Below are 16,717 nucleotides of genomic sequence, written 5' to 3'. Positions count from 1 at the left end.
AATACTTTGAAAACAAATATTTTTCTCCACAACTGCCTTTTCTCATGGAAGTTCTTCTCTAGATAAAACAATTCAATAAATTAACTGCAGTTACAATTTCTGTACTGAATCCAGACACTGATTTTACAACATGATCCAGACATCTTGTCTCAAAAAATTACACACCCCAAAATGGAACACGTGTACCCCCTTTATACAAGGACTCAATGAAGAGAAAGGTATGAAAACATCAACTTCTTACACAGCATGCAGTTTTTGAAGGCTAATCTTTTTACTGTAGCAAAAACTTTTCAAGAGCTCTCCATACAGATACTTGTATTTATGACTTGTGGTATCTCTGAATGGGCATAAAGAAAATGTTCATCCTCCAGGGTGTTATAAATACAAATCCCTTCATAAGTGCATCTTTTTCCTCAGCATTAAAAGGCACCTTTTGAAATTCAAACAGGACTTTGGAAATTTTGCATAAAAACATTGCAAAACTTGATAATAGATCAGAGAATGGGGACAATCAGATAAAAATCAAGAAGTACCTCTTCTGCCACAGGTGCTAGGGCAGCATATACATGGACAGTTTAAGATACAATAAATATTCTGAAAAAAAAAAGGATTAATGAAAGACAGGTGCTCTGTATTAATTCCATGCAAACAAATCGCTCTGGATTACTTACCTTTATGTCATAGCCATATGTCTCCCTGATGTCTTCATCAGAATCTGTCTCTTCATCATCATAATCCAAAGTCTGCCGTGGGGATGAGGACACACTCCCTATCACTCTGTTAAAGGCTGACTGCTGAAAACTTGTCAAGTGTCCCTAAAAGAAAAAAAAATGGAATATGGAAATGAAACAATAAAGTTTCCAGGAAAAAAATCTGTAAAAACCTCAAAAGTTATTAACAAAGAAAACAGTGGTTCTTTTGGCCTGAGGAAAACTGCCTGGACATCACAAGAGAGACCAGTTACAGCAAGGTGTGAAAAAAGATAGCGAAATATCCAAGTAAAAGGTTTTGTTAGATTCTGATTGCCTGTTATTTACTAATAATGACTCGAAAGATCTAGATACTGCTCTTCAGTGCTACAAATTACAGCTTCTTCACCACAGCATGACCTGACCTCACACTCAAGGTGAAGACGTCTGCTATGGAATTATCAATGCTTGACTACATTCCTTGCTGCAATTTACTAACAAGACACCAAATGACTGGGAATGATAATCCACAAGAAATTATAAATATGGAGACCTTGGATTCTGTCAAGAGGAAAATGGAATTTGGACACCAAAGTAGCAACTGTTTTACACATCTTGAGGCCTACAGCCAGCTGTTACAGCTGACCTGATGTTTCTTACAAGCATCTTCAGCAGTTGCTATTGACAGTGAGTACAGAGCAACAAAGCTGCTCCTGGAGCAGCAACGCATCCAACAGAAGCCAGCCAAAACCTGGGGAGCACTGAACTGAGTAAGAAGTTTTACCATGTGTAGTCCTCAGCTTTTCACTGCCCTCCCCTCTCCCCTATGCTTCTCCAAGAAAAACAAGGCACTGAAATCAGGCAAGCAGAGGGAATAGGGAGATATTCCCATCCCTACCTGCAGGTCGGGGTTAGCTGCTGCCTTCTGTAGCTCTGCACTGATGATCTTCTCCGTTTTCTCCCGAGCTGCCTGCTCCACCATTCTCTGGCTGAGCACGGAGAGCTTGGCCAGAGCAGAGGACAGCTCGTCGGTGGCCAGGGCCTGCCGTGCTCGGTCCTGCCAGCTCATGGCTCGCTCTGTCAAGCACTGCAGGGCCTCCCCCTCGGGCAGGCGCACAGGCAGCTTCTGCAGGGACACCAGCAGGGACAGGATGGTCTCCAGGCGCGGCCGGCGGGAGCGCATGCACAGGGGACACAGGAACTTCACTTCTTTGGCCTGCCAGCTGGAGCCCTTCTTCTGAGAGCTGGTTTTGGGCAGGGGCACGCAGCCACTGTGAAACCAGTCCTTGCACAGCTCGCACTGCAGCATGAAGCCGCTGGCGGTCTTGCGGCAGATGCAGAACTTGACCTCCTCGATTCGGTCCACCATGGTCATCTTGGCCAGGTTGGCTGCCCTGAGAGCATGCATGGCTTCAATCTCCTTCTGCTCCCGCTCCTTGAATACAGCCACCTGCCCAGCAAGGACAGAAACGTGTCATGACCTTCACAGCTAAGGGAGATTTCATTTTATTGGCAACACACGAAAAGGAAACAAAACAGCCAAAATTTAGCAACTGTGTGATCTAATTAAAACTTCATCTAAGATACCTCCTCCTCAGTTGTCCATTACTCCCTAGAGTCCTTCTAATAGAGATGCTATGCAAACTTTAACCTTCTCAATATCTACAAAGTTTCTGAGGTTCATAATTAAATCTGTCGTAAGGCCACCAGAAGAACAGGTTTTGACTCCAGAGAAGAGGTCAGAATCTGTTCCATTCATCTGTTTACTGAGACAATGGAGCTGAGCATTGTCTCAGAAGCATCTGAGTGACCACATTTTCTGAAGCAACTTGCACTTCCTTAATGTTTCCATTCAGGTAATTATATTTCAAGCATACTACAGTAAAATAGATTGTGTATAAGCCATACTAATGGCCCTGCATAAATTTTCTTTGTTCCCAGGGAAAGAGCAGCCAGATGACAGCAAATTCTTCTGATAAGCAGCATGAATATCCTCCAAAAAAAGAGGAACCAAATATAACATTGCCCTCGGCCCAGTGTCCATGACCAAGAATTTGCAGGCTGGTGCTGGTCAAGACAGAATTGCATCTCATTACTTCCACATCATTTCAATAAATGTTAGATGAGCAGCTACAGATAGTAACCCAAGAGCATTTAAGTCTTAGACATATCCAATGGTATTAAATACCAGCAGTTACACTCTGAACTGTGCTTCCCTCTACTTTTACTGCAATTAAAGTTGAACTACATTCTTGTGTCAAACACCATACTATGAGGTATCTTTTTCAATGAAATTCATTTATCAGTTCTTCCCTAGAATTTCTACAATTAGAGATGACTTAAGCCCACACAGCAGGAACCACCACCTTTCATTGCTCCTTACCACAGCTGCAGCATCCCTGGCCTCCTCCAGCCCATCCTCCAGTTCACTCAGGGATTCCAAGTCAAGATCTTTCTCCTTTTCCTTCTCCATCAACTCCTTGGCCCTTTTCCGCCTGTTCTTACTGCTCCCATAAACACCGATATCAGTCCGTGGGCTCAGAACCTGCAACCACCAAGGAAATTATCCTGTCAGAGCCAAGGATGCCCAGGACATCCCAACAAAGAATGACAACAGTGACAACAGGGAACAAGAACTGCTCAGCAATCTAACTCCTTTGATACCTGTCGACTAATGCTAGGAAAAAAAAAGAATAAACAGATAAGGAGAGAAGTAACCTCATCGTTACAGAACTGCAATGTCATCAGCAACCAGTGACATGCCAGGTCAAACTGAAAGCCACTGTGTGTTTTCTGATTAAATTACAGACTTTATTCAGATTACACCATCATGCATATAGTTAACCAAAATACTACATGCAGTTAGACATCCATAGTTCAACATGCACTTCAAGGGCTTTTATCAATCAAGTCTTAATATTTCATATTTACATCAGCAATTTGGTGCCTGAAAAACCCCTAAAAGTATGCTATAAGCCTTTTAATATGTGAGGTTGAAAAGCACTTTTAAGAACAAGAATAAAGCTCTAGGTCATCATAACTAGTTAGAATGCATACTTAAATATAAAACCTAGCAAATGAAATTCAATATAGAAAAGCTCAAATTGCTACATTCAGGAAAATGCAAAACCAGAACATATTAAATAACTAGTTTGGCAGAAGAATATAGAGAAGAAGCTGTATCTAGAGTGTATCACAAAGTGAACAAAAATTAGTGTGATGCAGTTGCAATAGGGAAAATCCCATTGGAAAACATTAAAAATCAGAACACTTGGAGATACAAGATGTAATTACTGCACTTCACATGACACTAGGGAAAGTCAGAGAGTAGGGATTCTGTCAGGATTTGGACATCTCACTGAAAGTGAAGACAAACTGCAGAGAATTAATGAAAAATACAGCCTCTGAGAATGCAGTTGAACCAGAACTGTTTTCCTTAGAAAAGGGAAGCCTGTCAAGTAGATATGATAGATCTTCAAACACATGATTGATTTTTATTAAAACAAGGACAGTCACTACATCCACTGAAGTGAAATAAAGAGTAGCTGAGCAATTTTTCTTATAGTTAAACTGTTTATAAAGTATCTGGTCTATTTTCTTAACATTTAAATAGTGAGCCAAGTGAAAACATCCATTTGAGATAGGTCTCTGTCCATTTCAGGCCTACATTTCTTCAATGAACAAAAAAATGTTTTACTTTCCCTCTTCCTTCAGAAGCAAGAGATGGGGCTGTCTATACATAGACCAGGACTAACCTTTTTGATTATGTTTTTGATTCCTTTTACCTGAGAACAGCTGAAATTATGTTCTATTCTGAAAAGCAACTGTAATCCAGCGTAACTGAACCAGCTCTTCCCTCCAGACAACTGAGAGCCCTCAGGACCAATTTCTGCCTGACAAATGTCTTCTTTTGACATGGAAGCACGTATTGCTCACCTGTAGCAGACTGTAGCTGGAATTCTTCTTGAGGAAGGTCCTTCCTGTGCGCTCCCTCCAGGCACGAGCTGCAGCCACCTGGGACTCCAGCTGGGGCAGGGCATCGAGGCGCACCGGGATGGGGCGGCCTTTGGCAGACAAACTCTCCAGCTGCTCCAGGTATGCATAGTTGCTCCCATTCTAGGGTGAAAGAAAATTTTTTCTAAGCCAACGATTCCACCATTAGATCAGGTGCCAGCCTAATTTCTAGCCATACACTATTTTGTCATTGCATAAAATAGAGTTCCGTAGGAAAGGAAAGAAGGGCAGTGTTTCAAGCTACTGTTTTTTTAAATAATTCTCTCATACGGCTTTTATTTTAACAGTCATTTTGACATGGTCAGCTGGCTTAGTGAGTAAGAAACTTCCATTTCCAGACACTTACCTAAATGCTGTCTAACAGCAAGAGTTGTATAGGGGATAATGTGAAATCAATTGGGATTTTCACCTCAACTCCCAACAAGTACCTGGTACAAGATATGCAGTTCTAGTTCAGTGATCAGCACCCAGAAATATCACTCAACTCTGGATCAAGTTATGTATGTAGACCAGTAGAAGGGGAAGTTATTGAATTAATTCATCTCTTTCAGGAAATTCTGGCCACCAGTGCCATTAAATCTTACAACATTTTAGGGAAAAAACAAAAAAAAAATTCCACAGCCAGATCCAAAACTGAAAACTTGAGAGCATCCTCTTCTGCAGCTAAATATCTCCAGTGACAACACATTTAACAGTTCCAAAACCAAAAACCGTATCATAACGAATTTGCTAGCTTTTAACATCCACTCTGAAATGCACAAAAGGAAGAGAAACAGAAATTGCATAGCCAGTGGGGAAACAAATGCACAAAAAGAAAATCAAGTACACAAGCTCCGGTAAGAACATTTAAGAGCCATAGCAAGGCTTCTCTTCAGGCCACCTCTGTGAGGAGAGGTGCTAGGAGTAAAGGATACATCTAAATAAAAGATGTGCAAGCAGCAGATTCCAGTCCCTGCTGTAACCCCTACCTGAATGGCCTCCACTTTGGCTGTCCAGTCTCTAGCTCGCTGCAGGGCTTCTTTCAGTGCCAGCACATTGGGCAGGTAAGCAGGGATGTTCTTTGCTTCATTCACGATGCTCTCCAGAGCCATCATACTTTGGCGTGGTCTAGAGCAAGAAAAACCCAATTCCAGCCTTCTCTCAAAATGCCAGTCATCTAAAGCCATAAATTTGACAGGCTGGGGATGACACTTCATCACTACACTGCAGTGCAGGATACCATGGCTCTATGCTGGGTGCTACTGGTTAGCAAATAGCAGGAGGTGAGAAAGCTGATGGGCTTGGCATAATCAAGCTCACAAGGGCACAGCAGAACAACCCCTAAACACCAAGAAAGCTGTCTCATGTTGGTAGCATAGTCAGGGTTCTCTGTTGAGGGGGATGAATAGCAAAGACAGCAGCAACACCCACAGCTTCAGCCTCCTGCTGCTGTGCAACATGACAGAGAATCAACACATCTGCAATTCATCAATCTCAAATCCAACTCTTGAGCAATCTAACTGCTGGAAGGTAAAAAAAAAAAAAAAAAAAAAGTCCAACAAAATAAGAAAGGCAACTACAGCTTCAAGTACCCAACTTTTCACCACACTTCTCAAAAGAGGATGAGAAACACAGAAGTGTGTGACCTCTAAGAACAGTTTGGAAAACTCACCTGGCCTGCAGGCAGACCTTGGCCTTCTCCTCCCACCTCTCTGAGACTGTGAGCAGCTCTTGAAGCTCAGCCATAGCTTTTTCTACAGCATGATGTGGTGCCAAACCCACACCAGAGTCAATCAGCTTCTTCATCACATCCAGGGTGACCCTCTGGGGATCCAAGAGGGTGGACCTCACCTCATCCAGCCACCGTGCTTGCTGCAGTTCTTGCTTCAACCTTGGCAGTTCAGGAAGTTCAACATAAAGGCCAGAGCCCATGTCTATCAATTCCTGCAGCTTGGAAGAGTCTGGGACCTCATCAATCATAGCTTCTTGAGCACGCTCATGGAATTCTTCCACATCATCGAGCAGATTCTGAAGGAACATACAGTACAAATCAATTAGGAAACAACACTCACAGAATCCTAAAGAAAATCCAACTGAGGGATCAGTCAGCTGTGAATTTGTATGTGATCACATCACCAGTCCGAGCTTCTACACACAATGCCAGCTAGCTGTCAGAAGCCATCAAGTTTGACAGAAATTAAGTAACAGACCATCTAAATTTATTTGATGGCCAAATGTTTCATACCCTAGGCATATTAGTTGCATCAAACTCTGCACCTAAAATAGTACAACTGCAAATGACAACAGCTGCCAACAAAACAGAACAGTGCTGCCCAGTCAATGATAGTTTTAAAATAGTGGGAAGGAGAGGGACTTCTGCAAACAGGTCATCATTTCAATAGTGTCAGGAGCATTACAGTAATGACAGCAACATAAAGCAGAAAAAAACATGCTGAGGAGAAATAATAAGCCAGAGATGTATAAGAACATGAATACCACAGGTCATGAAAATAAAAATGGTGAAGTTTGAAAGTAATATTCCCTAAAGCAGGATCACCACTTATAAGCATCAGGGCTTTGTTGCACTAAAGAAAGAAATGAAAATGCAAAACCCTCATATTAAAGGAGACAATTTCACAGAAATCCAACTGCACTGCTGCAGTTGTCCTCATCCTCATGCTTTGGCACTGCAATGAAAAAAAAAAAAATCAAAGACAGCAAACAGACAGGAAAGAATCTCTGCAGGAGATTCATTCAAGGACATTCAACCAGCACACACTCAATTGATTCACCCCCAAGTCTCTTACAAAAAGACAGGCATTTCTGACAGCCAAGCTGATGGCACAATGAGGAGCAAACCCTGCATTTCCTAACCCTTAGTTTACTGCCCTTTTTGGCTGATGCTGCTTCCCATGACTGTCTGGAAATCAGAAGGCATTTATAAGAAAGAACAATATCTATTTTATAAAGATTTTGATTTAGGGAACATACTCTAAATACTTCATAGTGGCAACAGTAAATTATTACAGTTTAATAATTACAATGCCTTTTGTGTTAGAAAATACTCATCCTCCAATGTGACAATTATTTTGCTATTCATTAGGATGGATAATTGCATTCAAATGCCATGCTAAAAGCTAGTGAGTGCTTAGGCAAAATGATCATTATCTGACTTCATTCAGAAACGAAAAGACTAGAGTTTGTAATCAGTAAAATAATAATATTTATTTATTGACTAGTGATTATGCTGAGGCTTCAAGAACATGCATAGCCAGAGTACTTGAACTAGAACCAGATTCCTAATGCTGAGGGGTAGGGGAAGACCAACTAGTTGGGAAAAGGTAGTAGACAAAAATACAAGCTCAAACTGCTAAGAGTTAATTGTATGCCTGCAGCCCTCTCATCAATGAATGTTTTAATAAGAAACAGGTTTTAAATACATTAAAAACAAAAAAGCCCTTTGGGGAACAATCATTCATGTCTACCTAACTGATGATGATAAAATTTCATTAATAAATATTAGTAAGTAATTTTAGGTTGTATGTGGAAAGAAGTAAACTAAAACCATCCTATCATATGAGGATGAGAAAGCACTTTCCACTTTATTAGATGCTGACAAAGTGGTTGAAGAACTCCTCTGAAGGACAAAGATCAGCATCAACAAGCCTGGCAAACCTGCGTGCTAGAGCACCATGAAGGAAATTGTTTTCAGAAAAAAAAAAAAAAACAATATTATGTAAATAATAAGAATTCCAATATAATGTCTTTCTTATCAACGCTGAATTATCATAGAAAAGCTCATACAAATTCATGAATGGAGGGATAAATACTGACAAACACTTATGGAAAAGAGGCCTTCTAAAAAAATCTCCCTTATTTTTAAACTGTATGTTTGGCTATGTAGCAGCAGCTGCACCTACAGTAATGTTCAGGATTTTAGGCCCTTTATCTAATACTTTGCAACACCTGTAAAACTGTACAAGCAGAGCATGCAGGTTAATAAGTGATTAACATACATCTCAGGAAGCATTTCTCTAGGCAAATAATCTTTATTAAGGATGTTTTTTTAAGGAGTTTTCTACAAGTTGGTTAGTAGGTAAAATACTGTTCAGTATTTCATCACCAGTGACACAAACAAATTAAGGCTGCTGCTGAAAACACTTGCTATGATGCAGAGTGCCAGAATGATAAATGGTAATAGCAGCCAGGGGAATCAGTATGATCTGGATTACTTATTAGTCTAGATTCATTCACAGACAGGTGCAAAGATATATATGAAAGGCAAGAAATGTAGGCTAGGCATACAGATCAAGAGGGCTGTAGCCTGGAAAGTGAGGCTGAGATGCATTTATGGAATAACTGAATATGGCACTGCTTTCCTGCTGCCCTGAAAAAGCACACCAATGTAACCCTGAGAGGTTCCTACAAAAACATATAAAGGTGAGGATTTAGCCAGAAACTTCACCTCTACAGAAAGCATTAATGATGATGGAATAAGAGTAACTGCTTCAGAGATTTAGAACTGGGCTGCCTGGACAGTGACAGGGAAAGGGGATCTTTTATCTTCATTTAGCTGCACCATCACATCTGACAATGCCTGTTGCACCAGGTACCTTGAAAAAAGTGCACATATGCTTTACATCAGAAGCTTTCAATCCTCTACACCAGGCAAAATTACCTGTTTAAAAAAAACACAGTACCACAAAACCAGAACAAAGTAAAAGGCACAGCAGTATCAGAGGAGCAGATGCAATCTCACCTTTACTTGTCGGGCCTGGCTGATAACACAAGGCAAGCTGAACAGCTGCTGCACAAATGCTTTAAGCTCCTCCATAGTCAGCTTGGTTCGTGTCCTTCCACTGTCTTGGCTCACTCTGCTGTACAAATGGGCATAATTAAATATTAGGTGAGAGATCAGATGATGATCCTTGGATTTATTCACACTGACAGAAATTATCTATCGAGATTACTGAGAAGTTACCAAAACCATTTCATCACTTAAGAACTCAAAAAGAAAAACGTAACTCAGACTGAACAAGAATTCCAAAATCCTGAAAACAAAATTTAATACAATTCTCCTAAGCCCCTTGAGGATTATTTACCCTGCCCTTCAGTGGTACAACTGTCTAGGTGAGTTTCAAACTGAGTTTGTTACAAATAGAAGAATATACCCCAAAAAGTCTGCTTTAGGCAGCTCAGGAAGTTGACTGCCATGCCAGGCACTGCCAAGAAGTCTGAGATATGTAACAGCAACAAGCTCTGAACACAAGTCTCATTTTCTGGTGCTTTCTCTCTTGTAGCCAGAAAACTGCTGAAACTGACCTTGCAACAGAGGACTGATATTCATTGGGACAGGTTCTGCAAAGACATTTCCACTAAATATCACTCGAAGCAAGTGCACCAAGCCCACTGAATGGAGTAAAACACTTCAAAGTGACACACTGCACAAATTAAATACTTGGTGTACAGATCACTGGCAGGCACAACTCCCCGAGTATGACAGATTTCCAATACTGAAGAGCTGTTCCCTGCTAATTTAATACTGCAGAAATAGTAAAGAAAGCAAGTTCTATCTTATGCTATGGACCTAACATACAATTGTAAATGGAAAATTTAGATTAATGATCAAACATAATTACACACCTCAGAGGGGAAAAAAGAATCCTGCAGGCATTGACTTGCTCCAACAGACAGTGAGGAGGAGCAGTGGCTGTAGACCTGCTGTGCCCCCAAAATCCCTGTGAGTGAGGGCAAACGGGGTAGAGGGCTCCAAAGGGACAGAGCTAGGGCAGGGACATTCAGCAATGTCACACTGGCATTTTGGTACTAGTCCAGCCACAGACTGCCACAGCATGAGGTGCTGCACAAAAAGGTAAAACTATCTGCCTGTGGAAACTAGCAACTTCCAGGAGAAGGTAGAGATTTAGAAACAGAATTCTGGGCAGAACTTCACAGCTATACATCATCAATTTTTTGGGTTTATTCATAATGAGATGGATAAGGAGCAGATTTTCTTCTGCTACATTTGACTAGGAGTTTATTGCTGCATTAATACCTGCCAAATTGCTCTGTTTGAGCACTTGTTTTTAATTTGCTTTTTAATAACCTTATCCTTTCTGTAAGTGTGATCCTTATCCAGGTGTTAAATATGAACAGAAATGTTACAGCTGAATGTGACCTTTATAATTACACTGCCTAGCACAGTTCAAAGAAGTTTCAAGACCTTACTCAAACCTCAATTTTGTAGAATATTTTTGGTTAGCATACAGCAGCCCTCAAATGTATATTCAAGTCCTTTTTTTGTCTCTCAAAATTACTTTATCTTTAGATCAGACATGACACTGAAAGTTGCCAAATCCTTCTACCCCTTGTCTTTCTTGGGGTAGCTCTGGAAACCCTCCAAATAACTACCTCAACAGTTACTTCTTACATATAACATAACTTTATATATGTATATGTATCTCAGCAACTGAAGGACTTTTCGGAGAGGGCTGACATACTCCAACAGCAGGAGGAAGAGGAAGAAGCAGCACCACACCAGGAGTACCATGGGAGCTACCAAAATAATTAAACTCCACTAGAACAGAGCAATGCAACCCCTGTCATACTGTTTCCCTCATCTGGATCAGAGTTCTAAGTGAGTAATACTTCTGTGGCAGTGGGGCTCTACAAGCAATAAAAAACAAGCAGGAGAACCTGCTTTAGCCTCCAAATACAGAAAAAAATGCTTCTCTATTGTGTAACAGTTTTCCAGTTAGAACAGATTGTAACACTTGTATCTGTGGTGCAACCAGCATTTTAGTGTTCAAATTCAAGCAATTATGGTGTATGCATAATGTTATGTGTAGCAAAGTTGGGCATAATTAACAAGGTAATTACTTTTTAATCTCTCAAAATGTCTTAATACACAGAAACCACACATGTAAGACATATAACCAACTACAAAACCAAATCTTATCTTCAACAGAGGAACTGCAAGCTACATAATTTACTGTACAACTGCTGCCACAAGAATTACAGTCACCCCATTCAGTTATTTTCTATGGGACTCTTATTCAGTGCAGAAAACATTCAGAATAGAAGGAAGAACTCCTGAAAGTTCATGACAGCAGAAGAAGGAACACATCCAGCAGACTGCTGGGGCAGGGCCAGGAGACAGAGTAATGCTGAAGCAACCACAGGCAAAGCAGGCAACACAGAGAACCAAGGGAGTTACACTGCCCCAAGTCACTGAGGCAAGGCACTACTTTTCAGCCACACATCACTGCCTCCCATGGGCCTTCCCAAAAAGTAACAGATTGGCTCAAACCGTGGACTGTTTTTGGTCTCTTCTCTCTCTTTGCAACTTCTCCAAAGCATTTCACATTTCAGTACATAAGTCAGCTGAAAGCAGAATGTTTATCACATTCTAACCAAGTCCACCTTTTGGCCCTTTGTGCAACTGTACCTGCCTCCACCCCTCCCTACCTCTCTAAGTCACAGCACTAAGGAAAGGAAACAGCAAAAGAAGCTTGCACACAGTAAGACCTCAGGGATTTTAACTCTTCCCAGTCCAACAAAGTAGCAAAGAGGCAGATGGAAAGTAGTGAAAAACTGCCTGTCCTACCTGTGTTTTTGCTTTTTGCTCAGGAGCAGCTGTGCTACTGAAGCACAGGTCTCTGCTTCTTTCACAGCATCTCGGAGCCTGCGGAAAAGATCATTCTCCGGGTATTTCCTGTCTTCAGCATCCTCCAACATTACTCTCAGCTCAATCACATCTGTAATAAGAGCACATAAATAATTTGTATGCAAAAAAAAAAAAAACAAAAAACCCGAGATTTTTAGATTGCTTCAATGCCCTGTAATCAAGGTTCCAACAGGGTAGTTCAATTTGAAATGCACAGTGCTAATCTGCATTACACTCTTGCACTCCTTCACTAGGTAATTTCTTTTTTCCAATACATAAAACACAATATTTCTCTCATTAAATGAGAGCACAGAATACATGTAGGAGTTTCAGGACATCCTATTAGGAATGACAGAAGTCTGACCTTTCTTGTGGTTGAGATTGGCAGACAGAGCCTCTGTAACTCTACTGACCCAGGTGTCGTAAGACTGTGCTCTAACTTTCACTCCATACAACAAAGAGGGAAGGTCTTCTAGTGGATACCGGTACCTGAAGGTATGGAAAAAAATACAGAAGTATTAATGTCCATATGAAAGTCAAGATATTGATAATATTGAGTTTTTCCACCTACAGCAAGGCCAGAAAAACAAAACATGTACAATCCCTGTTCGCCTAGGAACCAAGAAACAAAGAGGATAAAAACACTCCTTAAATAAAGGAGGAAAAAAGCGTGACCAAATGTATTTGGTCACTCGGCTACAGCAAACTATTAGATATGGAAGAAAAGTAGGGAGAGAAAAAATCCTGTGTACCTTAGACACTTCTTCTGCATGGGACAGGGACATAAATCAGAGGGATGGTACAAGCACACCAGGCGCTCGGGATTACAGGAACACGTCAGAGCTGACAAGAAGCACGTGGTTCTGCAAGCTGTGCACTGACGTTCATCATCTGGAACCAGCTCAAACACCTCTTCTTCAGACATCAACACCCCCTGACAAAAAGAATCAGCCACTTGCTCAAAAATTCTAATGCAAGCAGAGGGAGAGGGAAGCAAAAGTTCTTTTGCAAGCAAAGGGTTGTCTCTTATTACTCACCATCTGTACAACAGACTCCCTCAGCCGTGTCTCCTCCTCTATCAGCAGAGTCATCTCCTTGCAGACCATGGCAGCCAGCCCAACATCCAGGCACTCTGGATCTGCAGCCATCTTGAAGATCAGCTCTTCGTGGGAGAAAACACAGTGACGTCCCAGCCTTCGGTAGTGACTCACACACTGACGCCCAATGGGGAGCTACAGAAAACCAGGGAGAAAAAAAAATAAAATAAAAAAAATCATCTCTAAGCTCCCATTTTCCTTCCTTTGACAAAAACTGGGAAAAGACTGACACTAAGAGTTGTATTTGATGGGACAGAGAAAATTGTAACAACCTTAAATCATGTCACAGATGAGGACAAAGAGGGTATCAAAGCTGGGGAGGGGCATCTTCCATAACCTTATGCACTTAACTCAGAGACAAAAGTTTAAGAATTGTCCTAAGCTCTTTTTACTTCCAGTGGCAAGAAACTGGCACCAAAGAGAGGTCATCTGGTCTATGCTAAGGTGAATACATTCCCCTCTGGATATTACTATGCTTGGACACAGACATTTAATGCAAGATAGCTAGAGTAAACAAAAATTGCTATCACTCATTTTGTGCCTTTTAAAGCAGAAAGACGCTAAATGAACTTGCCACACATTTTCGGTTACATTTTACATAAGCAAAGGAAATTTCACGTGGCTGGTGCAAGTTAAGCAGTTCTTCACAGAGGCTACACACATATATTACATCATGAGTGCTGGAGGGGAAAAAAAAGAGCCCTGACACACTGCCAGTCCTGCAGACAATTTTTCTGATGAATGAATAAAAGTCTCTGAAAAAGGGCTAAAATTTCCGTTTGTAGTTTAAAAAACGAAGCTAGAGATGAGATCACAACTTCCAATTGTAAACCCCAGATAGTAACAGAACACTCCTTTGACAATTTGCTGAACAATCCACATGAGCTATGCACTGATGTGGCACAGCCATTAGAACAGCACTACTATGATTAAAAGGCACAATGAGCTGGCACCAAAGAGGAGCAAAGACTGCTATAAGCCTACCTCCAACATTCAAATGACAACAGTACTTCAAGACAGGACATGGACATATATGAAATTCAGAAAGTGGCATCACAGAAATACTAGGTAAAGCTACTGTGAGATGCCAGTTTCTGGCTAACCAATTTAAAAGGAAAAACATGTGCCCAAAGTTTCAGTTTGAAGTTGCCTAAAATTACATGCTCACCAAAATTACTTTGTATAATGGAAACTTCCCACAGTTTCTAACTGCTGTCCCAAGAACTATAAACATAAAATACACTATTTAACTGTAAAGACTGTTCAGGTAGTTAAGTTACTAACACACCACTTGCAGAGGTCACACAGCAAATGTATACAAAAGAACAGACCCAGTCAGCAGTGCAGAAGTTCACTGCTTCAGCAAAATTATATCCCTGGTTAAATCCAGAGTGATAGGCACGAGGAAAGGTCACAACAAACTCGCCAGCACACTGATTGGTCCTGAAAACCTAAAAAGGAGAGGATAAAGGAAAGAAAAAATATGTAATATGCAACAGCTTAAGACACAAAAGCACAAGATGTTTGAACACCACTTTCTGTGCCCATAGATCCCCATAGGCAACACAGCTATCCCAACAGTGCTAAGGATTGTTTCTGCCTTCTTAACATGAATACTCAATTAACAGTCTTTTTCAAGAAGAGTTGAATATATAAGCCAAGAGCTGAAAATTGTCTTTATGAATCTCAAAAGGGATGTTTCTCTATCATCATTTAATCCTCTGTACCACAAAGTGCAAAAGCTTCTGGAAAAAATTTTATGCTTTGCTTTGTTGAGGTATTTGCCAGGGAAGCAATTTATCCTAAGACAAAAGCAAATGATAGTGATTGCTGCTTAGAGGTCTGCAGTCAATTGTTTGGTCAGAAAAGCATTTTGTAATGCTGAGATTTCTAATGAACATAAGACAAGTATTTTACTGTCAAAAGCTTTTAAAGGCATTTCAGAAAAACAAGCTGTTACACAAGGGAAGGGATTTTTTTCATTAAAAATTAAGTGTAATACACAGCATATGCTTGTTCTGGAAGGTATTTTATGTTGGAAGCTTGGCACACTCACTTCTGTTACAATTTAAATTTCCTGGTTAATCTAGGGAAGAGTCTAGAAAACAGCTTTAAAAAACACCCTGTAAGTAACAAATATGCAAATGCCCACCATAAAAATTCTTCAGAGGTATGCCAAACCATTGTTATACAAATCTGGCAGAGAATGAAAAAAAGAGAGCATATAGAAGTGCTTATATAAAAAATGCTTGTGTGCTACTCACTGGTACACCATGTTCCATCAGCACATTGGGGTTCATAATAGTGACCAGCTGATGCAGGAGATCAGGCTGGGATTCAAACAGCTCAGGAGCCAATTCCTTCATCACATCTTCCAGCTGCTCTGCTGCATGAGAGGGCACACCATACCACGTCTTGGGCTCTCCCCTACCAAAACACAAGCACAGGAATGAACATAAGTGAGAGGGAAGTGATGGTGGTACCCAGCTGTAAAGTACCTCACAAGCTGCAGCACTGTCCTCATGAGCCACTTTACAATAGTACATCCCGAAGAAGATGCTTGTTGATTCAAGACCTTTTTTAATCTAGGTGTAATCTGAAAAATCAGTTACACTCCAACACAATTCTCAGCGTACCTGGCAGTAGATTTGCCTTGACAAGGCTAACATGGAAGACAATTGTCACTTACCATGCTCCAAAGGGGTAAAATGGGCAATTAGTTTCCTTCAGAAGGAAGGAACTAGGTTTATTAAACAAAACCTTGGCTGTCACAGCTACAGTTTAAGAAACATCATGGTACTCCTCCATTCAATTAGGCTTGGAGTAGTCATATTCCTAAAACCAACAGAACAGTATACCAGCCAGTGGAGTAAAACACATGCAATCTCTCTGATATTCATAACTAATTACTAAAAACCTGTACTAAAACCACTGGACTTTTAAGATGAAAAATGCCAAATAACATAGCTTACTTTAGTATGAGGAAACAAAAAGATGAACAGGACCAAAACTAAACAAATAATTACTCAAGCACTACTCCAGTCCTTTCTTAAAACGAGCTGTCATTACCTAGCACCTAGAGTGCTGAGATTTATTTTGAAAAATCTATTTTACTCAGTAAAAGCAGGAGTCTGGTGAAACACTCGACGGGGGGCACAGCCCTAAGAATTATCATTATTATTATTATTATTATTATAATTATTATTATTAATCCCAGAGGCGGAGCCGGGAGCAGCAGTCCCGGCGGTTCGGCGGGCTGCACTGCCCCCTGC

General features: G+C 40.7%; 1 protein-coding gene across 2 annotated transcripts in view; it reads right to left on the bottom strand.

The window, feature by feature from the left end:
- Positions 1–16,717, bottom strand: part of KDM5A (lysine demethylase 5A) — a 48,989-nt gene that overhangs the window by 10,942 nt on the left and 21,330 nt on the right. The window contains exons 12-24 of one of the 2 annotated variants that reach the window (XM_088164650.1): positions 15,710–15,872; positions 14,777–14,896; positions 13,386–13,580; positions 13,101–13,282; positions 12,713–12,837; positions 12,289–12,439; positions 9,442–9,559; positions 6,355–6,710; positions 5,672–5,810; positions 4,626–4,805; positions 3,073–3,234; positions 1,588–2,139; positions 672–815 (exon numbers count right to left, since the gene is read on the bottom strand). In XM_088164650.1, the coding sequence (XP_088020776.1) occupies positions 672–815; positions 1,588–2,139; positions 3,073–3,234; positions 4,626–4,805; positions 5,672–5,810; positions 6,355–6,710; positions 9,442–9,559; positions 12,289–12,439; positions 12,713–12,837; positions 13,101–13,282; positions 13,386–13,580; positions 14,777–14,896; positions 15,710–15,872 (2,587 nt within the window). The remainder of the gene's footprint in view (positions 1–671; positions 816–1,587; positions 2,140–3,072; positions 3,235–4,625; positions 4,806–5,671; positions 5,811–6,354; positions 6,711–9,441; positions 9,560–12,288; positions 12,440–12,712; positions 12,838–13,100; positions 13,283–13,385; positions 13,581–14,776; positions 14,897–15,709; positions 15,873–16,717) is intronic. The other variant, XM_088164651.1, reaches the window with a different exon arrangement.

Source organism: Sturnus vulgaris, chromosome 5 (genome assembly GCF_052056855.1).
Source record: "Sturnus vulgaris isolate bStuVul1 chromosome 5, bStuVul1.hap1, whole genome shotgun sequence".
Lineage (NCBI taxonomy): Eukaryota > Metazoa > Chordata > Aves > Passeriformes > Sturnidae > Sturnus > Sturnus vulgaris.
The sequence above is the reverse complement of the archived record's forward strand: the minus strand, read 5'-3'. Positions and strand labels throughout refer to the sequence as shown.